General features: G+C 43.4%; 1 protein-coding gene and 1 long non-coding RNA gene across 2 annotated transcripts in view; one reads left to right on the top strand and one right to left on the bottom strand.

Moving 5' to 3' along the window:
* LOC106997718 (uncharacterized) overlaps nucleotides 1-9,510 on the top strand; it is a 56,893-nt gene extending 47,383 nt beyond the window's left edge. The window contains exon 4 of the long non-coding RNA XR_001443913.3: nucleotides 9,009-9,510. This is a non-coding gene — a long non-coding RNA (uncharacterized LOC106997718). The remainder of the gene's footprint in view (nucleotides 1-9,008) is intronic.
* On the bottom strand, nucleotides 733-24,699 carry C3H7orf33 (chromosome 3 C7orf33 homolog). Its single transcript, NM_001194007.2, is given in 3 exon segments — nucleotides 733-807; nucleotides 2,138-2,392; nucleotides 24,496-24,699. Coding segments are annotated over 3 exon segments (534 nt in total).
* Nucleotides 24,700-25,185: the final 486 nt, after the last annotated feature.

The following is a 25,185-nucleotide window of genomic DNA, read 5'->3' as shown; positions in this document are numbered from 1 at the left end:
CAGAAGTTCGAGACTAGCCTGGCTAACATGGTGAAACCCCGTCTCCACTAAAAATACAAAAATTAGCTGGATGTGGTGACAGGCACCCGTAATCCCAGCTACTCGGGAGGCTGAGGCAGGAGAATCGCTTGAACCTGGGAGGCAGAGGTTGCAGGGAGCCGAGATCGCACCATTGCACTCCAGCCTGGGTGACAAGAATGAAACTCCGTCTAGAAAAAACCTCAGAAAACATAAAAGAATTAACTGAGAAGAATGAAATCCACACAATGAGATAAGTTGCATGGCAAGTTTTACTGAATACATGTTTTACTTAGACATACCAGATATTATAAATAATATCTTAAATGACTGTGTGTTTCAGGTGTAAATTCTAGAGTCTCATCACTGGGAGCACACAGCAGACAATGGTCATGAAAACATCTCCATCCAGGTCCTCTGGGGATCGTCCTCTCCCTTTAGAGCCTGGTGGCTTGTCACTCTGTGGTCCTCTCCTGGGCGCCACACCAGTGCACAAATGCTGCACAGATTCCTGCGGGTGCACATGGAACTTGGGCTCACGATCAAAGAGAATTCTCAGCCTGTCTGCCAGTGTTCAAAGTTCAGACTTCAGACTACCAAGTTTTCATCAACTGTTATTTCCATAACTCCCGCTATTTCTCTTTTTTTCTTGCAAGAAGAGATTTCACAATCTACACAAATTTAGAGGTGTGACTCTTCAATTCTGCAAAATTCTTAACTACTGCCAGTTCTGGAAATCCTTGTGGCCTCAGCAGAATTCTGGAGCTTTCTTACTTCATGCCCACGTACCTACATGTGGACTACAAGGACTTCTGTTATCTCAGGCTGATTTACCTTTTCCCTAGATCATCAATAGCACAGTTTAAAACACTGTCTCAGCCTGGCATGGTGGCTCATGCCTGTAATCCCAGCACTTCGAGAGGCCAAGGTGGGTGGATCGCTTGAGCCCAGGAGTTTAAGACCAGCCTGGGCAACATGGCAAAACACCAAAATATAAAAATTAGCCAGTCTCATAACCTGGTCTCAAAATAAATAAATAGATAAAAATTTTAAAAAGTATTTTAAAAAATCACTATCTCTACCAGTTCCCACCAGTTCCCAACAAAATCAATTTCACCTACTTCATCTTCCTGTTTATTAATGCTCAACCTATTTGATTTGCTTAGAACTGTACCATTTTCCATGCAAGTTTTCATTTATGTCAAAGATTTAAAGTGATACAGGCAACAATAATTTTAGAGAAATCTCATTGCTTTATTACTACTAACAGTATTTAAAATTTTTAGGCTCAAGTTTAAAAATCCTTACTATTGATGGATTACTTTTTAAGTTAGCAGTTCCTTTAGAGATACTGTGAGTTGAGGCACCGATTTCATGGAACTTTATGTGCTGAGTGGTTATACGGGCTCATGTAGGACTGAAGCCATAGCTTCCTGTAGAGACCCCGTCTGCAAGTACAATGCCAGCTCCGAAATGGCATTTGCATGAACAATTTCCATACAGGATTCCCTTTAGTGAGCTCTTATTTTGTTAAAGTTGCCTTATGTTCTCTTAATAACATTAGTTATCATTAATATAACGGAGAAGGTGCTTTCAGAGCATCTTGGTAAGGGGTATTTTCTTTTATCCTAACATAAACCACTTTGGCAAAAAAGCATGGGAACAGATCAGTTTCATGCTGGATATTCAGAGAATATGAAACATCCAGGCATGCAAGAATGCAACAATCCGGCTGGGCGCGGTGGCTCATGCCTGTAATCCCAGCACTTTGGGAGGCCGAGGTAGGCAGATCATGAGGTCAGGAGATCGAGACCATCCTGGCTAACACGGTGAAACCCCGTCTCTACTAAAAATACAAAAAAATAGCCGGGCGTGGTGGCGGGCACCTGTAGTCCCAGCTACTTGGGAGACTGAGGCAGGAAAATGGCATGAACCTGGGAGGTGGAGCTTGCAGTAAGTCAAGATCGCACCACTGCACGCCATCCTGGGTGACAGAGCAAGACTCCGTCTCAAAAAAAAAGAATGTGACAATCTCTCCAAGTCTTCATTTTCATGGAAGTTTCAGAGCATCTCATGGGTTTCCTTAAACTTGCGGGTGCTAAGACCCTTCAGAGCTTACATTTAGGTATGAACTTGTCACTCTTCTCCCAGGCTTGTAAGAGAGAGTTAGCAGAGCTAGGTAATTGGAAGACAAGGTGCTGACAACTGGATCTGAGGACAAGCCCATTCTGGTGCCTGGCCTGATTCTAACTGATCTCTGGGCATCTGTGGGGCCCGGAGAAAGAAAATGCCACAGGGCACCGGATTTGGTGGGAGCTGACACAGGAGCAATAAATTCCATTCCCCTGTTCATGTTTTGGTGTGGGATTGGCTTCTGGAAAAAACACACAAACAAACAAACAAACAAAGTGGGTTAAAAGGTGGAAAGATGGTGATCAATAAGCTACTAATTTGTTCTCACATTTATTCTGAGGCTACTAAGTAGCTGTCAGACACATGAAATAGCCTAAAGATTATAGACAAAGGTATTTTGGAAATTTTGGCAACATTTGCTTTTAGAATTAGTTGGTTCCAAAATTTTAAAACACATCATTTTAATTTTTATTAGCTTTATTGAGCTATCATTCACGTGTAATACACTAATTCAAGGTTTACAGTGGTTTTCAGTATATTCAAGGAAATGTGCACCCATCACCACCGTCAGTTTTAGAACTTTGTCATCATCACCTAGAGAAATCCTGTACCCACTAGCGGTCACTCCCCATTTCTCCCTAAGTTTCCCCAGGCAACCACTAATCTACGTTCTACCTCTATGGATTTGCCAATCTGGACATTTCATATAAATAGAATCATACATGTAGTATTTTGTGACTGAATTCTTTCACTCAGCATGATGTTTTCAAGGTCCGACTATGTTGTAGCATGAATCAGAACCTCATTCCTTTTAATTGCCCAGTAATAGTTCATCATATGGGTAGACCACGAATTATTTATCTATTCATCATTTGGTGGACATTTGGGTTGTTTCCATTTTTTGAGTAATATGAATAATGCTGCTATGAATATATTTGTGTACAGAGCTTTCGTGTGGACACCTATTTGCACTTTCTTGAGTATATACCTAGAAGTAGAATTGCTGGGTCATTATGTTAAGTGAAATCCATCAGGTGCAGAAAGATAAGTATCACATGTTCCCCTTATACATGGTAGCTAAAAAGAAAATTTGAGCCCCTGGAAATAGAGAGTAGAACACTGAGTCTTAGGGCCTGGGAAGAGTGGTGAGGAGGAAACTATGGGGAGAGGTTGGTTATGGATACGAAATGACAGGTAGATAGGAGAAATGAATTCTGGTGTTCTGCAGCACCGTAGGGTGAAGACGGTTAACTGTAATTTATTGTATATTCTCAACAAACTAGAAGAGAGGGTTTTGAATGTTTATGGCACAAAGAAATGATAAATATTTTAGGCGATAATATGCTGATTACCATGATTTGATCATTATACATTGTATACATGTACGGAAATACCATTCTGTATCACATAAATATTATGTGCCAACTAAAAGTAAAAGGGAAAATATCTAGTAACTGTTTAATATTTTGAGGAAGTGTCAAAGTGACTGGCACCATCCTGTATTTCCACTGGCAATGGATGAGTGTGTCAATTTCTCCACATCCTCGCCAGCCAGCACTTGTTATTATTTGCCTTTTTAGTTATAGCCATCCTAGTGGGGATGAAGTGGTTTTAATTCTGGCTTTGATTTGCGTATGTCAAATGGCTAATGCTGTTGTGTATCTCTTCATGTACACACTGGCTATTTGTAATCTTTTCTGGAGACATATCTATTCATATTCTTTGCCCATTAAAAACATTGTGTTATTTATTGAGTTGTAAGAATTCTATATTTTGGATGTAAGTCCCTTATCAGATATGATTTGCAAATATTTTCTCCCATTCTGCAGGTTGCTTTACACTTTCTCGATGATATATTTTGTAGCATAAAAGATTTTAATTTTGATGAAGTCCAATTTTTCTATTTTTTCTTTTGTCTTTTGTATAGTTCCAACATTTTGAAAGAAATATCTAGCTCTTCAAGGTAGAGATGAAAGAGTTTCAACTTATAGATCTGATGGGAAGTTCATTATTAATGCCACACTTAGAAGATGAGGAAATAAGATACTTAGAAGCAAGAAATAAGAGAACAGCAATGGAAATTAAAAAAAAAAATTACTGGCTAACTTCAGTTGACTACAAAGATCTCTGTCAGTCATGGTCCAGGCCGGAAGCAGGTGGAATATTCAGACGGGCTGACTGGGGAGAACTTAATCAAGGGCCTTTTCTATAGAGGCATTGATAGTGCAAGGAAACCAGGCATTACGATGAAGCCCCTAGGGCTGGCAATGCTTCAAGGTTGCTATCCCAGTGTGGTGAACAGGGAGGGAGCAGGTACTGAAAGCTAGTGAAGTGGGAGAGTTCCCTGTTTCCCCCTGCAGCACATGGAACAAGGGTGTGGCTCACCTGCTTGGTTGCCCTACAGCTCAAACCCCTAGGGGAGCATGTAGACTGGCAGGTGCAGAGGATGGGATGAATGCTTTGGGCTCTCGGCCCCATAGCAGTGTCTAGGTGTGGGTGTCTGCAACTCCCAGGCGGGCACGTGTAACCCAAACTCTTTCGGATTTGCCATCTGCAGATGGCTTGTGTGCCAATCAGCTCAATGGACCCTCTGCCTTATTGCAAGAGCAGAGGGCCAGTGTGACAGCCTCTGTATCCTGAGCTCTGGCTCAGTGTCTCAGAAGAATCGGATCACACATGGGCTCCAATGATGAGTGCAAGTTTTTATTGAGTAGTGGAGGCGATGCTCAGCGAGATGGATGGGGAGCCAGAAGGTGGAGGGGTGGGGGAAATAATCTTTCCCTGGAGTTGGGCTGCCCAGCAGCTGGACCCTTCTCTAACCACGCCGGCCGACCTTCCCTCGGCATCCAGACGTCCCCCTTTTTTTCCTCTGCTGCATCATTCTGCTGTCACTGGTCTGCTGGTCTCGACATTCAGCTGCTTGTGTGCATACCCATTAAGGTCTCGGGTTTATATGGGTACAGGATGGGGGGCTTGGTTGGCCCGAGTGGTCTTGGAAAATGCAACATTCGGGCATGAAAACAGGAGTGCCTGTTCTCACTTAGGTGTGTGGCACAGGCTTGAGGGTGGAGCCCTCACCAGGGACCTGGCCCTTCTCTACCCAGCACTTCCCTGCCCAACTCCCATGTTACTAGTTATAGGGAAGGGCTGTTTGGAGAAAGCCATGGATTTTGCTAGAGGAATATGGCTACTGCCCACCTATAGTCTGGCAAGGAGGACGCTGGAGGAATCATACCTCCAACTCTCTTTCTTCTCACTCTGTCATCTCCTGCCCATGCCATCTTAGCCGAACCCAACTCACACCAGGAAAAAGGTGGCCTAGTTGATACAGTCCACAAGGCCAGCCTCTGGGGCCACAGAACAAGGTGGAGAAGAATGAAGGGTGGATTGTGGAGCAGAAGGAGAACATCCAGTGAAGCCACTAGGTGGTGAGTCAGACACCTTGTCCTTTTGGTGGGGGAGCAATTTACACTGAAGATAATTCCCTCATCGTGTTTTTTAACTAGCCCCGCCCCATTGCTGTCCCTTTACCCAGAAATACTTGTCCCTCATACTACGTAAAATGTGATCTCTCACAAGGCTCGGCTCAGAAGCCACCTTCTTCTTGCTGCCATTCCTCAAAATTTGCTCAGAAGCGATCTCCCTCCTCGGAAGTTGTATTAGTCAGGGTTCCCCAGAGCAACAGAACTAATAGGATATATATATAATGTTACATGAAGCGGAGTTTATTAAGTAATAACTCACATGCTCACAAAGCTCCACAATAGGCTGTCTGGAAGCTGAGGAGCAAGGAGAGCCAGTCGGAGTCCCAAAACTGAAGAACTCGGAGTCTGATGTTCAAGGGCAGGAAGCATCGAGCACGGGAGAAAGATGTAGGCTGGGAGGCTAGGCCAGTCTAGTCTTTTCACGTTTTTCTGCCTGCTCTATATTCGAGCTGTGCTGGCAGCTGATTAGATTGTGCCCACTCAGATTAAGGATGGGTCTGCGTTCCCCAGGCCACGGACTCAAAAGTTACTCTCCTTTGGCAACACCCTCACAGACACACCCAGGATCAATACTTTGCATCCTTCAATCCGATCACGTTGACAGACTTAACCATCACAGAAGTCTTCCTTGTGGATCAAACTTCCCACAAAGTGATTCTACCTTTTATTGTTATTTACAGATACCCCATATGACTCTCACTGTGCAATAAAGTCCAGACGGAACCATTTTTATTTATCTTTGTACCTCTTGAAGAACCTGCACAGTTTCCTGATGTTACACAGTGCCTCAGCTCAGATTGATGAAAGAATGGATTTGGGATCAGGCATTATTGAGTCTTCTTGGAATCTGCTAGTTGGAAGGGTCCTCAGATGTACTTCCAGTTTTAACTTAGCTATTTCAAGTTCCTACTCAGCAAAGCCTCTCCCTCCAGGTGGGGGACACTGTTGGTAGCCCACTCAGCATTTCTCCTTCTTCCTCGAACACAGCCCTGACTTTTTTCCAGCCTCCACCCTCCACTGAGTGGCCAAGTGTCAGAGGGAAAGCTTATCCTAGGCTGAAATAATTTCAGGATAATATGTTCCCTTTTGTCAAAAATTGGTTTAGAAATGGAAATGTGACCAAGTTGTGGCTGCAGAGCCTTGAGGAGAGATTTGCTTGTGATTTCCAAGGAAGTCCTTCCTCCCTCCTTAGAGAAAGTGCAGTTGTTATTGGCAGCCACTTGACACCTAGGAGGAGAGCCAATTTCCAGATGAAGATGTCAAATATAGATTGTGGGCTGGGATTTGAAAATCTAGGATGTTGCTAACATCGTTGAGGGCAACCTAAAGTCTGCTTTATCTCTGAAATTCTCTTTTTATGAAAAAGTATATTTCCTTTTTGGAAAGACCTTTGAGTTGGGGTTTCTGTTACTCCGTATCTGAAAGGAGGCCCATACACCCTGCCATTGTTTTCCTCTTCAACTCTGCTGATGTAGAAGCCAATATATAATTGAAGAGTTCTATGAATGTTTAGACTAGCTCTGTGCCCAGGAATGTAAGAATGGTTTGTAACAGAGACCCTGTCAAGCCTGAAACATTATATCTCATTTTACTAGCAGCTAGTACTCTGGGGAATGGGAGTTAGTACTGTATTTATTCCAGAATCTTGTTGATGTGCTGCCTCTTGTCCCTTACATTGGGCCTGATTTTTTTTCTCAGAATAGTGTCTGTAAAATGTGAAAGGTATTTTCTATTCCACACACATGAAAACCCCTTTGCTTCCTCAAGATAATAATGGGCCTTTAGCTCTGATCCCAGGGTTGATCAGCAACAATATTTGCCAAAACAAAGCCATGTTCCCCAAAGAGGCCTTTCCACCCAGCACTCTTAGCAGGACCTGACGCTTCACACTAGGGAGGCAATAGGGCTGTTTATACAGCAAATGGACAAGCCACATTCACAGTGAGATTTGTTTGGCCTTTCCTTGCAATTTGTTTATTTCCTGAGATGGAGTCTTGCCCTGTCACCCAGGCTGGAGCGTGGAGGTGCGATCGTGGCTCACTGCAACGTCCACCTCCCAGGTGTTCAAGCGATTCTCCTTCCTCAGCCTCCCCGAGTAGCTAGGACTACAGGGACGCACCACCACGCCTGGCTAATTATTGTATTTTTAGTAGAGACGGGATTTCTCCATGTTGGCCAGGCTGGTCTCGAACTCCTGACCTCAGGTATCTGCCTGCCTTGGCCTCCGAAAATGCTGGAATTACAGGCATGAGCCACTGAGCCACTGCAATTTAGATGGGAAGTCAAGCCAGCTCTTAAGTAAAGTCCATGCTGAGTGATTACTGGAGTCACTTCGGCAGGCAAGGGGAGTGGGCTTATTATTATTATTATTATTATTATTATTATTATTATTATTATTTTGAGATGGAGTCTCACTGTGTCGCCTGGGCTGGAGTGCAGTGGCGTGATCTCAGCTCACTGCAACCTCCGTCTCCCAGGTTCAAGCGATTCTCCTGCCTCAGCTTCCCGAGTAGCTGGGACCACAGGCGCGCACCACTATGCCCAGCTAATATTTTTGTATTTTTAGTGGAGACAAGGTTTCACCATGTTGGCCAGGATGGTCTTGACATCTTGACCTCGTGATCCGCCCACCTCGGCCTCCCAGTAGTGCTGGGATTACAGGCGTGAGCCACCGCCACAGCCCGGGGCTCATTATTGGCAGAATTTCTGGTGACCTAATTAGCGATTTCCAAGTATTTGTCTTTCTGGGTAGAAAGATCTCATTTTCCTCCATCTATTTCTTTAAGCAGGAATGGACAAAGCCTTGTAATTGGCGTTTGAGAGGGAGTGAGGTAATACGCTGGAAGTAAAGGCAGGGATTGAAGGCCATTTTATTGGGCGCCTGTGGCTGAAAAATTGAAAAAAATTCAATTAGGAAAGGGAGAAAACTAGGAGTTTGGAGCCAGGAAAGAAGGAAGAAAAATGTATTAAGAGGAAGGAAGAATATAGGAATACGAAAGAGAGTTAAGTGTCAGGCTCACCTGGGTACGATTAAAGAAACATATTTAACATTAAAGAAACATATTTAAACCCGTTACCACAAATAAACATATTTGTGGTAACAGACAAAAAATACATTTATTGGTGGTTCCTAACTGAAAATATCCTGCAGGACTTTTTTTCAAGGTTGGTCAAAAAAACTCAAAGAAAAAGATTTTTCGAGTCATGTTTTTCTAAAGGCTGTGGTCTTCTGATCAATCAGATAAGAAGCATTTATTGCCTAAAATCAAGTAGGAAGGATCTGTTCTTTTTCTGAAGTCCTGTAGTTGCATAAAACTGACCTCCTAAGCAATTCTTCCTTGTCTCTTTTTAATCAATAAATCTACATTCTAGATTGAAATTGACCATTGCTTCCAGACATGTGTGGGAGTCCAGAATATGCCACTCCAAAAGAAGGAGGATTGTTGAACTGAAGACAATTAAGAAGAAACAGATGCAGAAAAGCTCGCTGCCCTCCATTTGCTTAAATGCAGGACAGAGATTTACAAAGATAAAAGGCATCCTGCCCCTGTCTCTTACCAGGGAGAACAAAGGTTAACCACTGAAGACAGTTTTAGACCATTATCTGCCAGGAGTTGGAGCCAGAGGAATCTACCTGGACATGCATTACCAACTCGCCTTTATCTGCCAGTTACTTGCTTCTCTCCCGAGAAGCCCCCTCTAGAGACCCAAATTCCTTTTCCTTTGTCCTGTTGCTTCTCTAAAAATCACTATTCTTTGTTGAAGATGCTATACAAGCTGGAATTCAAAGCTACTTCTTTGAGAACTACTCCTTCCCTGGTGTCTGCCATGTAGATGTGAAATATACATGTAAATAAACTTGTTTTTCTCTTGTTAATCTTTTTTTTTTCTTTCTTTCTTTTAATGGGGTCTATTCCAACTAAGAACCTTATGAAGTGGCCAGACACAGTGGCTCACGCCTGTCATCCCAGCACTTTGGGAGGCCAAGGCAGATGGATCACCTGAGGTCAGGAGTTCGAGACCAGCCCGGCCAACATGACGATATCCCGTCTCTACTAAAAATATAAAAATTAGCTGGCATGGTGGTGGGTGCCTGTAATCCCAGCTCCTTGGGAGGCTGAGGCAGGAGAATCACTTGAACCTGGGAGGTGGAGTTTGCAGTGAGGCAGTGAGCTGAGATCATGCCACCACACTCCAGCCTGGGCAACGGAGCAAGACTCCGTTTTTTTTGTTGTTGTTGTTTGTGTTGTTTGTTTTTTTTGTTTGTTTTTTAAAAAGACCTATGAGGATTGAGGAAACAATTATTTTTCTTCCCCTACACATGATTTTGTGCCTGCTGCATAATTTTTTTTATTCGTAATATCAATGTTTCTCAAAGTGGTCTGTGGGCTACCAACTTCAGAATCACCTGGGATGCTTGTTAAAAAGTATATGTTGTAGGCTCCACCACACCAGCTGCAATGGTCCAGCATCTCCAGAGATGAGGTTGTTTTTTTTTTTTTTTTTTGAGACGGAGTCTTGCTGTGTCACCCGGGGCTGGAGTGCAGTGGCCGGATCTCAGCTCACTGCAAGCTCCGCCTCCCAGGTTTACGCCATTCTCCTGCCTCTGCCTCCCGTGTAGCTGGGACTACAGGCGCCCGCCACCTCGCCCAGCTAGTTTTTTGTATTTTTAGTAGAGATGGGGTTTCACCGTGTTAGCCAGGATGGTCTCGATCTCCTGACCTCGTGATCCGCCCGTCTCGGCCTCCCAAAGTGCTGGGATTACAGGCTTGAGCCACTGCGCCCGGCCGAGATGAGGTATTTTTAACAGTATCCCAGATTTTATTAAATTCTAATGTTGAGAAACAGTGGTCTAGATTTTAAGACAAGATCCATGTCATTTATTTTTGTTCCCTTCTGATGCCTAGCACATAGAAGGTACTTGATAAATATTTTTTGGAGAGATGAATCCAAGAAAAGTGAAACTGTCTAAAAACTTGCCTCTGAATTTCTTTACTGTCCTGTCCCTATCTATCTGCAGAGTGAGCCTTACCTGTCTGTTCAAATCCTCTGCATGTTGGGATCTGTGGTGGTGACAGTGGGTGCAGCAATGTGAAAGGCATTAGCAGTGTGTCTTGCCCAGATGATTCCTGCAGGAGGAACATGGCTGGGCTTCCATCTGTTTAAGCCTCATTCTCAGGCCATTCTGTTCATCCTATAAACTACCCAGGATCATTTCAAGAAATTACTTTTCTATTAGTTCACCAGTGTAGTCAGGATCTGGTCAAGAGACAGTATACACACACAAGTTATTTGAACAGTAAGAACTTCATATAAAAAGTGTTAACTAGGTAAAAATGTGTTCATTATAAAGTTATAACAGGATAAAAAGAGAACTCTAAGGTCTCATAGAGGTAGCAACTGCAGCTTCCACTCCCAGGGTTAAAGAAACAATAAGAAAAGGGAACAAGTAGGAACTTAGAGGAGGGGCACCTGGAGCTCCAACTCAGACCTTCAAGCGGGGAGCTCTGCACTGGTTCTGGTGAATATGAGATGGGCCATATGAGGTCAGGTCTGCAAGTGCTAGAAAAACTGCAAACTGCAAACTACATTCAAATGCTTCTGCAGAAAGGAAGTGCTGCTGCCAGGGTGAAGAAGCATTGCTAGGGTGATACAGTGAACAGACAGGAGGAAACTCATCCTCTCCTTCTCCTCCAGCCTTGCAGTCTCCCTTTTGCTCCCTTTATTGCCAAAGGCCAACCTGGGTCCAGCTGGCAAAGCAAAACTCAGTTGTAGCTGCCCCGACATCACAAAGCTGAGCATAGAAGGGAGGAGTTGGAGCTGAGACATCCATGGCTTAATGATGGGCACAGCCAGGTAGCTCACTATTGCTCACTGTCTTGGATGCTTTTATTCCACTATTCTCCTCTGAACACCTTGTAATTTGGTCTTAATTCCTGAGATGATTTTGTCTTTTCTTTCGCTTTCTTTTCTGATCTAAATAAATTGTTTTACATCTCCTTTTTGTCTGTTTCTATTAGGAGTTTTTGTTTGTTTGTTTGTTTTTGAGACAGGGTCTCACTTTGTCAGCCAGGCTGGAGCACAGTGGTGCCATCTTGGCTCACTGCAGCCTTGACTTCCTGGGTTCAAGCAATTCTCCTGCCTCAGCCCCGACAAGTAGCTGTGACTACACGTGTGCGCCACCATGCCTGGCTAATTTTTGTATTTTTAGTAGAAATGGGGTTTCAACTTGTTGGCCAGGCTGGTCTTGAACTCCTGACCTCAGGTGATCCACCCAACTTGGCCTCCCAAAGAGCTGAGAGTATAGGCGTGAGCCACCATGCTCAGCCTCTATTAGGAGGTTTTTAATTCATGTTTTTTTTTTTTTTGTATGTGTGTATATACATTGCTGCTAGTTTAATTATATTTAATTCATGTTGAAGCATGTGCTATATAGTTTTTCTCTGCCTTATTTTGGAAATATTTTTATTAGTGGAAAAATTTGGATTCTTCCTGTTTTCTTCTTGTAGTAACTTCCTATGGTGGTTGCCTGCCTTCTTCTGTTCATTTTACAGTGTCTTGGAATTATTTTTAAAATTTCAATAGGTTTTTGGGGAACAGGCAGTGTTGGTTACATGAATAAGTTCTTAAGTGGTGATTTCTGATATTTTGGTGCACCCATCACCTGAGCAGGGTACACTGTACCCAATGTGTAGTCTTATATTCCTCACCCCCCTCCCACCCTTTCCCCTGAGTCCCCAAAGTCCATTGTATCATTATGCCTTTGCACCCTCATAGTTTAGCTCCCACTTATAAGTGAGAACATATGCTGTTTGGTTTTTCCATTCCTGAGTTACTTCACTTAGAATAATGATCCTTAGGCCGGGCGTGGTGGCTCATGCCTATAATCCCAGCACTGTGGGAGGCCGAGGTGGGCGGATCACTTGAGGTCAGGAGTTGGAGACCAGCCTGGCCAACATGGTGAAACCCATCTCTACTAAAAATACAAAAATTAGCTGGGTGTGCTGGCAGGCGCCTATAATTCCAGTTACTTGGGAGGCTGAGGCAGGAGAATTGCTTTGAACCTGGGAGGCGGATGTTGCAGTGAGCTGAGATTGCTCCCACTCCAGTCTGGGCAACAGAGCGAGACTCAATCTCAAAAAAAGAAGAAGAAGAAGAAAAAGAATAATGGTCCCTAATTCCATCCAGGTTGTTGTGAATGTCATTATTTCATTCCTTTTTATGGCTGAGTAGTATTCCATGGGATACATATATCACAATTTCTTTATCAAATCATTGATGGGCATTGGGTTTGGTTCCATATTTATGCAACTGGGAATTGTGCTGTTATAAACGTGTGTGTGCAAGTATCTTTTTTACATACTGACTTCTTTTCTTCTGCCAATAACTACCATCAAATGGTAGTTCTGTAAAGTGTCTTGAATTTTTCTTGATCAGCCATTAGCACCTGTGTCTATGGAGTGAGTGAGGGATTTGAATGACTGATGAGGTTTCTTAGTTTAAGAATGCTCTCTCCCATTGGTACAGTGAAGTACAGGTTCTTTAACAAATGACTTATTTTCTGGTGCCTGGGAAGGTCAGTGTATTTCCAGTTTTATGACTTCTTTGTTTCTGTGGGAGCCATAATTTCCACTGCTTGACTTTCTCTTTTCACTCCAACAGATGCCTCCTCTTCCAAATTCTCACTCAGAAGTGGTGCCTTCCTAATGCTGCCTCCTGAATCCTGCACACTCTCCAGTACCTTTCTTCCTTTTGATTCTTTTTTTTTTTTTTTTTTGAGATAGAGTCTCACTCTGTTGTCCAGGCTGGAGTACAGTGGCATGATCTCAGCTCATTGCAGCCTCTGCCTCCCAGGTTCAAGCGATTTTTGGCCAATCTTTGTATTTTTAGTGGGGATGGGGTTTCACCATGTTGGCCAGGCTGGTCTCGAACTCCTGGCCTCCCAAAGTGCTGGGATTACAGGCATAAGCCACTGAGCCTGGCCTCCTTTTGATTCTTTAGTAGCCAGATCAGCCTGATCTCAGAGCTCTTCTGAAACTTTCCCCATCCTGAGCAAGACCCTTTCATTCTGGGTGTGATGTTTTATCTGTGTTCCGCCACCACTAGGAACCTGACTTCCCTCTTCTCATTTCTGTGTGTTCTCATCTGACTCTGCTTCAGTGTGGGCTCTGGGGTTGGGTCTGCTGGTGTTGTATTTATTTCCTCTCTTGCACGTAAATTGACATTTGTAGCGTTCTCTTTGTGATGATGTCGACATGCCTTTTTGGATAGTTTCATTTGCTTTTCTTGTTGATCTTTATGCCTTTTGGAGAATAAATGGAGAATTTCAGACTTAAGAAGTAGCCATTATCCTATAGGAATCTAGAAAGGATGACTCTATTTTAAAAATATATTACTTTTCTAACTGTGGCTGGTAGATAGACATGTAATTGAGTTCACATACTTATTTTGTATCCAACAGCCTTGATAAATGTTAAAATTAATACAACAGTTTATCTTTAGATTATTTGGGGAATTTTTAGGCAGACAATTACATCATCAGTGAATAAAGGCAGTTTTGTTTTTTCTTTTCCAGTTCCTAAAACTCTTGTTTCTTTTTCTTGCCTTACTGCCCTGACCAGGATTTTTGGTACAATTGTGAATAGAAATGTTGATAGCAGGAATCCTTGACTTTTATTTTTTATTTTTTGAGATGAAGTTTTATTCTGTTGCCTAGACTGAAGTGCAGTGGCATGATCTTGGCTCACTGTAACCTCTACCTCCTGGGTTCAAGCAGTTCTCATGTTTCAGCCTCCCGAGTAGCTGGGATTACAGAGATGCACCACCACGCCTGGCTAGTTTTTGTATTTTTAGTAGAGATGGGGCTTCACTATGTTGGCTAGGCTGGTCTCAAACTCCTGACATCAAGTGATCCACCCGTGTTGGCCTCCCAGAGTGGCTAGGTTTACAGGTCTGAGCCACCGCGACCCACCCTTAACTTATTATTATCGATCTTAGAGATAATGCCTTCAACATTTTAGGATTAAATATAATGGTTGCTGTAGATGCCCTTTATCTTATTTTCACATTTTAAAAGAAGAATTTAATGGCGAATGAATACTGAATTTTATGAAGCTTTTTCTCTAAAAACTGAGAAAAATCATATAATTTTAATCTCAGTCAGATAAACTGACAAAGAGAGATTCATACAGATTTTCCAATGCTAAACCACTCTAGCATTCTAGAGATAAACTCAATTTGGGCCGGGTGCTGTGACTCATGTCTATAATCCCAGTGCTTTGGCGGGCTGAGGCAGGAGGATCGCTTGAGGCCAGGAGTTTGAGACCAGATTTGGGTAACATAGTGAGACCCTGTCTCTACAAAAAATAAAAAAATCAGCTGAGCATGGGAGTGTGTGCCTGGAGTCGCAGCTACTCAGGAGACTGAGGTGGGAGGATTACTTGAGCCCAGGAGTTCGAGATGATAGTGAGCTATGATTGCAACACTGCACTCTAGCCTGGGCAATAGAGCAAGACCCTGTTTCTAAAACAAAACAAAACAAAAACCCCACAAAAACAAACAAACAAAAAATATGTTCTCTAACCATGTTGCAATAAAATTAAAAACTAATAACAAATAACAAGTGGGTTGTTTAAAAAGGCCCATCTGAGGTGGCTCATGCCTGTAATCCCAGCACTTTGGGAGGCCGAGGCAGGCGGATTGCTTGAGACCAGGAGTTCGAGACCAGCATGAGAAACATGGTGAGACCCTGTCTCTACAAAAAATACAAAAATTTAGACGGGTGTGGTGGTGCATGCCTGAAGTCTCAGCTACTTGGGAGGCTGAGGTGGGAGTATGGCTTGAGCCCGGGAGGTGGAGGCTGCAGTGAGCCGAGATTGTGCCACTGCACTTCAGCCTGGGCAACAGAGTGAGACTCTGTCTCAAAAAAAATTAAAAAAAAATGTAAAAAGCTCACCTATTTGGAAAATAAATAACATGCTACTAAAGAATCATAAATTTTAAAAGGATTTAAAAATCATAAAAATACAAAATATGTAGAACTAAGCAATAATGAAAACACTTTCTTTTAAAATTGGTGGGAAGCCACCAAAATAGTATTTAGCGAAAAACTGTTCACTCAAAATAAATTAGGCAACAAGAAAGGTTAAATCAAATGAACTCAAAGAATGATCTTAAAGAAGTCAATAAAATGGAGAAAGCAGAAATATAAAGATGAATCAAGCCAAAACCTGGTCCTTTGAAAGATTAATAAGATAGAACCCTGGCAAAACAGATCAAGAAAACACACACAAAAAGATGAATATAGGCAAAATAAAAAATTGAAATGGGGAAATGAATATAGGTGCTTAACAGATTTTTATCTTAACGAGTACCGAGAACCACAAAACACTGAGAACTTGAAAACCTCATTGACAGTAATAAATTCCCAGTATTGCCCTTATATCCTGGCAAGAGGGGCCCCTGCTCTGGGCTTAATTTATTTCATTTCATTTTTTATTTTTGTTTTTTGAGACTGAGTTTTGCTCTGTCGCCCAGGCTGCAGTACAATAGCATGATCTCGGCTCACTGCAACCTCTGCCTCCGTGGTTCAAGTGATTCTCCTGCCTCAGCCTCCCAAGTAGCTGCGATTACAGGCACCTGCCACCATGGCTAGCAAATTTTTTGTATTTTTAGTAGAGATAGGGTTTCACCATGTTGGCCAGGCTGGTCTCGAACTCCTGATCTCAAGTGATCTGCCCACCTTGGCCTCCCAAATTGCTGGGATTACAGGCGTGAGCCACTGCGCCCAGCTCTGGGTCTATTTTAGAGGTTCAGTTCTGACCCTCCTCTGATTCTACCCATCCCCAAATGGCCAAAGGTATCCAGAGACAAGAGGATGTGCCCACCGGAGCCTGTAATCCTACCACAAAACTGCGGGGCAGGGGCTGTGAAGTCCTCTAAGCAGCTCTGAGTTCATTTCCAGGGATCGAGGAGGCTCTTTCCCACACGCAGCCTGTCCTCCCAAAGTGGCCGAGGGGTGACTGTTTATGGGAGTGTAGACGGAGTTTGGACGCGTAAGCTGCGTGTCTATAGACACACACAGGAGGTACCTGAGGTGCAAGGCAGAGCTGGAGATGGGAAGAAAGTAGTCATGCTGCAGGTCAAGGGCCAGCTCTCCACAGCCACCCACATTCCAGGGTGGACTTTAAGAAATCTGAGAATTCTAGGCTGAGGGCGGTGGCTCACATCTGTAATCCCAGCACTGTGGGAGGCCAAGGCGGGTGGATCACGAGGTCAGGAATTCAAGACCAGCCTGACCAACATGGCAAAACCCTGTCTCTACTAAAAATACAAAAATTAGCAGTGTGTGGTGGTGCACACCTGTAATTCCAGCTACTTGAGAGGCTAGAAGCAGGAGAACTGCTTGAACCCGAGAGGTGGAGGTTGCAGTGGGCCGAGACTGAGCCACTGCACTCCAACCTGGGCGATAGAGCGAGACTCTGTCTCAAAAAAAAAAAAAAAAAAAAAATTCTAAATTTGGCTTCCCAGCAATTTGGGAGGCCAAGGTGGGCAGATCACTTGAGATCAGGAGTTCAAGACCAGCCTGGCCAACATGGTGAGAATTCTAAATTTGAACCTGGCCTTCCAGGTTGTCATAAAAGCATTTTTGTCAAGGTAGGAAGATAGAAGATATTTAACAGTTTATTCACCTGATTTCAAACTTTTTAATATTTAGACATATTGCTCAGGGGTTTCATTTGTGTTCTTGTCTCAGGTCCTATAATGTTTGAGGTAGACCCGTTTAAGATTTCAGATTTATAGGAATTAACACTATGATATTAGGTAGTACGCTGTGGGAGCAGTTTGCCACAATTTAGAAAGTAGATCATTCTGCACTGGCTCTACTTTCATTCCTGGCCGGGGGCGGTGGCTAACACCTGTAATCTCAGCACTTTGGGAGGCCTAGGTGGGTGGATCACTTGAGGTCAGGAGTTCGAGACCAGCCTGGCCAATACAGTGAAACCCATCTCTACTAAAAATACAAAAATTAGCCGGGCATGGTGGTGGGCGCCTGTAATCCCAGCTAATTGGGAGGCTGAGCTTGGGCAACAAGAGCAAGACTCTGTCTCAAAAAAAAAAAAAAAAAATTAAAATTAAATAAATAAATAATTTCATTCCTGGATATATTCTCTCTCTTTCTATATATATATATGAATATATATATATATATATAATGCACCTATATCTCTATAATAAGTGAACCTATATTTTCTCTCTCTCTCTGTGTATACATATATATATCTGTGTGTGTGTATATATGTATGTGTGTGTGTATATATATATACACATACAGAGAGAGAGAGAAAAAATAGGCTCACTTATTTGCAGAGTGCCAGTTCTGCTATAAGAAGGAAGAACTTGCACCAGAATGTTGTAAATTAACTTTATTATGCAACACAACATCAAGTTTAGCTGATGTTTGTTTCATAGTAAGATTTTCTTGATTAAGGAAACAGGGCATTGATTTACTAGAAACAAACAGTTCTCAGACCATATTTTGAGTAGCACTGTCCCAGAGAAAGTTTTGCTTAAGTGCCAGAGTTGTCATGTACCAGGATGTTTCTGTTAGTATTGTTTATAATCTAATTGTTGGCAATTGTGGCAACAATCTGGGAGCAACCTAAGTGTCCATCAACAAAGGAACAGAAAACCAGACTGTGGGATGTTTATAGAATGGCACACAAACCAGCAACGAAATTGAGGGAACTGAACATTTCAATACGGATGCGTTTCATAAGCCTCATATAAAGGGTGGGGACAGGAGAGGAGGAAGGCAGATTGCAAAATAATCCGTGTACAATACGAAGCTGAAAACACGCAAAAATCCACTGTGTTGTTTAAGAATACATGTATAAGTAGAGTATAAGAAATGCAAGGGAAGGGAATGGCCCACAATGAATTCAGAATAATGGTTACTTTTTGGGAAGGGAGATTGGGAAGGATGAGGCTAGTATGCCGGATAGTAGCATGAAGATCTTGTTATGTTATTTGATGACTTTTGTCTAAAAAATATTTTTGGGCCGGGTGCAGTGGCTCACACCTGTAATCCCAGCACTTTGGGAGGCCAAGGCAGGCAGATGATGAGGTCAGGAGATCAAGACCATCCTGTCTAATGTGGTGAAACCCTGTCTCTACTAAAAATACAAAAAATTAGCCAGGCATGGTGGCGGGTGCCTATAGTTCCAGCTATTCGGGAGGCTGAGGCAGGAGAATGGTGTGAGCCTGGGAGGCGGAGCTTGCAGTGAGCCGAGATCGCGCCACTGAACTCCAGCCTGGGCGACACAGCGAGACTCCACCTCAAAAAAAAAAAAAAAAAAAAAAAGATCAGTGGTTGCCAAGGAGTAGAGTCGGGGAGGAAGTGAGTGGGAAAGGAGGGAGGGAGGAACAGATGGAACACAGAGGATTTTTAGGGCAGTTGACATGGTTTGGTTGTGTCCCCACCCAAATCTCAAATTGAATTGTACTCCCATAATCCCCAAGTGTTGTGGGAGGAACCCGGTGGGAGATAATTGAATCATGGGGTCAGTTTCCCCATACTGTTCTCATGCTAGTGAGTAAGTCTCACGAGATCTGAGGGTTTTATCAGGGGTTTCTGCTTTTGCATCTTTCTCATTCTCTATTTGCCTGCTGCCATCCATATAAGATGTGACTTGCTCCTCCTTGCCTTCTGCCATGATTATGAGGCTTCCCTAGCCATGTGGAACTGTAAGTCCAATTAAACTTCTTTCTTTTGTAAATTGCCCAGTCTCGGGTATCAGCAGTGTGAGAACAGACTAATACAGCAGTGAATGAGACTGTAATGGTAGATGCATAACCTTATGTATTTGTCCAAACCCACTGTAATCTAAACTACGGACTTTGGGTGATAATACGTCAATGTCGGTTCATCAGTTGTAAAAAATCTACTACTCTGGCGGGGGAGGTTGATAGGGAGGGAGGTTGTGCATGTCTGAGGGCAAAAGGTATCAGAAATCTCTATTTTCTGCTCAGTTTTACTGTGAACCTAAAATAGCTCTAAAAATATAAAGTTTATTATATAAAAATATATTTTTAAGTCCACGTTTCTGTGAAGACAGTTCTTTTTTTAAACTCAAACTCTGCATCAACTGCAGAATAGAGATTATAACTGGAATGTTTAATGTTAACCTAAAATCTATTTGAAAAAAATTTTAATTGCACACAACCTGTTGTAATTTTGTAGTTACTCACTTTCTTGCCAGTATTCTCAGTAATCTGTGATCATGATTAAACATTGGTTAATGTGATAAATTTAATGGTTATGACCTGGGTAAGCCACAGCATCCTCTCGTAAAATGAAGTCCAATCAGCTTTAAGGTCAAGGTAAAGTAGGAATAGCTTAGGTTAAAAGAAGCAAGCCGGCCAGGCACAGTGGCTCATGTCTGTAATCCCAGCACTTTGGGAGGCCAAGGCAGGAGGATTGCCCAAGCCCAGGAGTTTGAGACCAGCCTGGGGAACACAGCAAGACCCTGTCTCTAAATATATAATATATATATATATATCATATATATAAAATAATACATACATATATATACAATTAGCTGGGCTAACTATATATATATAATTATATATATATAAAATAATACATATATATAAAATAATACATACATATATATAAAATAATACATACATATATATACAATTAGCTGGGCTTGGTGGTGTGCAGCTGCAGTCTCAGCTACTCAGGAGGCTGAAGCAGGAGGATCGATCGCTTGAACCCAGGAGGTCAAAGTGCAGTGAGACGTGAATGTGCCACTGCACCCCAGCCTGTCTCAAAAAATACAAAACAAACACACAAACAAACAAAAGAAAACCTGACCTGGTGAATATTCAGAAACTCTTAAGTGAAAAGCTGGTGCTCACTGTTAGGTGGTCAGGACTTTCTGCTTCTTAAGAGTCCCTAATGATTCCCAGGGCCAAGCATGCTCAGATGGGGGCGCTGTCTTGTGGCTCACTGTTATCTCATGTAAGCAGGAGTGGCTGGGAGTGCAGGCTGCGGGCTGCGCTTGCTGCTGGGTTCCTGAACCATAACATTAACACAGACATTGTCCTTCTTTTGAATAGAAGACAAATGATCCACAGTGGCACCATGCCAAACCTCACTCTGTAAGGATATATTGGACTGAAATATATTGAATATATTCCCAAATTCAAATATATTGAATTTCATCCTATTTTCCCTAAACCATTTGGTTTCACATTTCCCTAAACCATTTGGTCGGATTATATCTCCCTACAAACTGTCACCCTCCTTCTGCCAAGCAAATGAAATGATAACTGTTCTGCATTTTACTTGGATGTCATCTCAGTACCCTTACTGGTAAGTTGGTATCATCTTTCCTCTTACTTCTTGCATTAGGCTGTTCTTTGCATTGCTGTAAATACCCAAGGCTGGGTAATTTATAAAGAAAAGAGGTTGGCCGGGCGTGGTGGGTCACGTCTGTAATCCCAGCGCTTTGGGAAGCCGAGGTGGGCAGATCACGAGGTCAGGAGATTGAGACCATCCTGGCTAACATGGTGAAACCCCGTCTCTACTAAAAAATACAAAAAATTAGCCTGGCGTGGTGGCGGGCACCTGTAGTCCCAGCTACTTGAGAGGCTGAGGCAGGAGAATGGCATGAACCCAGGAGGCGGAGCTTGCAGCGAGCTGAATCGTGCCACTGCACTCCAGCCTGGGCGACAGAGCGAGACTCCGTCTCAAAAAAAAAAAAAAAAAAAAAAAAAAAAGAAAAGAAAGAAAAGAAAAAAAGAGGTTTAATTGACTCACAGGTCTGCAGGCTGTGCAGGAAGCATGGCTCTGCCTGGCTTCTGGGGAGGCCTTCAAGGAGCTTTCACTCATGGCGGAAGGCAAAGTAGGAGCACGCACATCAAACAGCAAGAGTGAGAGCAAGAAAGCAAGGGAAGATGCCGCACACTTAAACAACCCGATCTCGTGAGAACTCACTTACTATCGCAAGGACAGCTCCAAGGGGATGGCGCTAAACCATTCACGACCAGTCCACCCCCATGATCCAATCACCTCTCATCAGGCCCCCTCTCCAACACTGGGGATCACATTCCAACATGACACTGAGCAGGGCAAATATTCAACCCTGTCACTTCTTTTCCAGCAGGCATCTCTCTGGGCTCTGACCGTCTCCTGTCAATCCCAGCTGGGAGTCTCTGTTTTTATAATCCCCTCTAAACAGGCTCTTTCCCCCAACCCTGGTTTCATGCTCAGCCTTTCCTAAATGCATTAAACACCTAGTCAGAGGAAAAGCATTTTAACTTCAAATGAACATTTAAAATAAAAAACAACTTTAAAGCAAGTTTTTATGAAGGCAATATAGATTCTCTAAAGAAATTCAGGCTGGTTGTGGTGGCTCACGCCTGTAATCCCAGCACTTTGGGAGGCCAAGGCAAGCAGATCATTTGAGGTCAGGAGTTCGAGATCAGCCTGGCCAACATGGTGAAACCCTGACTCTACTAAAAAGACAAAAAATTAGCCGCGAGTGGTGGCAGGCGCCTGTAATTCCCGCTACTTGGGAGGTTAAGGCAGGAGAATCACTTGAATCCGGGAGGCGGAGGTTGCAGTGAGCCAAGATGAGCCATTGCACTCCAGCCTAAGTAACAAGAGTGAGATTCCATCTCAAAATAAATACATAAATAACAAAAATAAAGAAATTCAGAACGTTCTGAGCTCTGGAAAAATAATATGTAACTCATAGTGCCATCCATAGACAACCACTTTGAGACTTTGCTGTATCTTCCAGTGTTCTTTAAATCATATCAGTCAGGCATGTTGGCTCATGCCTGTAATCCCAGGCCTTTGGGAGGTGAGGTGGGCAGATCACTTGAGGTCAGGAGTTTAAGACCAGCCTGGTAAACATGATGAAACCCTGTCTCTACTAAAAATACACAAATTACCAGGGCATGGTGGTGGGTGCCTGTAATCCCAGCTGCCTGGGAGGGTGAGGCAGGAGAATCATTAGAACTCAGGAGGTGGAGGTTGTAGTGAGCTGAGATCATGCCATTGCGCTTCAGCCTGGGTTACAAGAGCAAAACTCCATGTCAAAAAAAAAAAAAAAATTAAAAAAAAAAAAAAAGATTTAAATCATATCTACCCGGCCAGGCACAGTGGCTCCCACATGAAATCCAGCACTTTGGGAGGTCGAGGCGGGCAGGTCACCTGAGATCAGGAGTTTGAGACCAGCCTGGCCAACATGGTGAAACTCTGTCTCTACTAAAAATACAAAAATTAGCTTGGCATGGTGGCGTGCATCTGTAATCCCAGCTACTTGGGAGGCTGAGACAGGAGAATCACTTGAACCCAGTTGGCAGAGGTTGCAGTGAGCCAAGATCACACCACTGTACTCCAGCCTGGGCAACAGAGCTGGACTCCATCTCAAAAAAAAAAAAAAAAAATCCTATCTACCCTATATGCTCCACTCATCCACTTGTGGTGTCCTTTAAAAGGAAGGTTTAGGCAGTGATAATCTTTTCTCACCTTCTTTTAAGCACATATACGTCATTGATTATCATTTATATTCATCATTCAGAGACTAATTGTATTGGTTCACATCAAAGTACTCCTGGCTGAGGAGGTATTTTCTTCTTTTTACTCTTCTAATGCTAAATGGGCTTTCCCTGACATGGGCTGTCTGCAGCTGACCTTAGCAGCAGGCAGACACGACCCCTTTGCTGACCCTGCAGTTCATGCAGCTGTTCTCAGGGAAAGGTCACGAAATCCTCTCTGCCCTCGAGTGACCAGCCAGAAGATACTCTGAGCCTGTGGCATGTGTCAGTTTGGGGCACTGTACCACAAAGAGGGTGTGGGCAAATGGGAAGAAGCCAGGAACTGCAACATGGGAGAAAACAAATTAGGGCTGGAGAACTAGGTGGGGACACCTGTGGCTGGTCCCCATCAAACTGAACACCCAAAGCTGGAGATAAATACAAAGTGGGAGCTCATACTTTAACCAAAAATGCCTGCCTAGCGGGAGGCAGGGGCTTGGGTGTCAGGAGGTGTCAAAGATCAAAGACAGGCAAAGCGTTAAAGATCCAGGTCTTGCTGGGCATGGTGGTACTTCAGGAGGCTGAAGTGGGAGGATCGTTTGAGGACAGGAGTTTGAGACCAGCCTGGGCAACATGACAAGACCCCATTGCTACAAAAAATAAAAAAAATTAGCCAAACGTGATGGCACATGGCTGTAGTCCTAGCCACTCGGGAGGCTGCTCTGGGAGGATCACTTGAAGCCAGGAGGTTTATGCTGCCGCAAGCTATGATATTACACTGCACTCCAGCCTGGGGGACAGAGCAAGATACTATCTCTAAAACAACAACAGCAACAACAACAACAACAACAACAACAAATCCTGGTCTTTAAAGCGAGAGAAGAAGCAAGAATCTAGGCAAGGAGAAGGGAACAGGTGCAAAGCTTATGCCAAACGGCGACCAAGATAGAGGCTTCCTGTGGACCCATCTCCAGGGCAAGACATAGTCTGAGAACAAGCCTATTCCTTCTACCACACTGTGTGAAAATATACAGTTTTTACGTTGCAATTTTTCAAGTCAACATGACTCAGGCTAAACACAAGAATACTCAATGGAGTGTTTTGTGCGGATTCTTTTCCCTAAGAAGATTCCAGGCCTCCTTTGGGGCAGTGAATTAATCGCTGTTTCTCTCTTTACTTAAATGTCCTTAAGCCCGGTTCCGTAACACATACTAGAGAGTCAAATACATTCGTGGATTGAGTGAATGAATTCTCAAGAGACCCTGACTAAAAGAGCAGTTGATTCATCTTAGAATCATTAACTTACCTTATGTCTTCCCGTGGCATATGACAAGTTAAATTGACCTGGACCACCCCTAAAGTGGACCCAAACAGTGACTGCCCTCCCACTCAGGTGAAGGTCACTCCGGAGTCTTGCCCCACTGGGCAGAAGGGCTTCACATTCACATTCGGGGCCTGGAAGTCCCCAGGGACACTCTTCAAGGCTGAGGCTTTGAACTTCCACTTGCATTTTGGCAAAGGTAATTACCTTTTCCTGGATGCTGTCAAGGAGAGCGACACTTCACCACCAATATCTAAGATCAAGTCGCATGGATCCCCAGGGTCAGTAGGAGGATTCAGACATGGGCTGGGTGCCTCTCTCCTGACCACTGGATTGGTATCACCACAAGTAAGGTCACAGCTAAGTAGAAAATGCCTGAGGCAAAGTGGGGGTGAAAGGGGGACCACCGGGCAGTGTGACAGGCAGCCCCTTCTGCCAGCTCATTATCCCCACCTGCTCCTGTCGTCGCATAGTAGAATCCTAATGCGAGTTTACGGAGAGTCAGCTGGAGCTTGTCCTCCATGTAATTCAGATCACGTTGCCTGCAGCTCTTAGGTACTCAAATAAACAGAAGGACTAATATTACTACTGAAAATGTAACTAAGGGCATTCATTGTAAAGTAATAATGATTACCTCACCCTCACCATATGGCCAGAACTGATTAACACCTAGAA

Source organism: Macaca mulatta, chromosome 3 (assembly GCF_049350105.2).
Source record: "Macaca mulatta isolate MMU2019108-1 chromosome 3, T2T-MMU8v2.0, whole genome shotgun sequence".
Classification (NCBI taxonomy): Eukaryota; Metazoa; Chordata; class Mammalia; order Primates; family Cercopithecidae; genus Macaca; species Macaca mulatta.
This window is presented reverse-complemented; position numbering and strand designations above follow the sequence as displayed.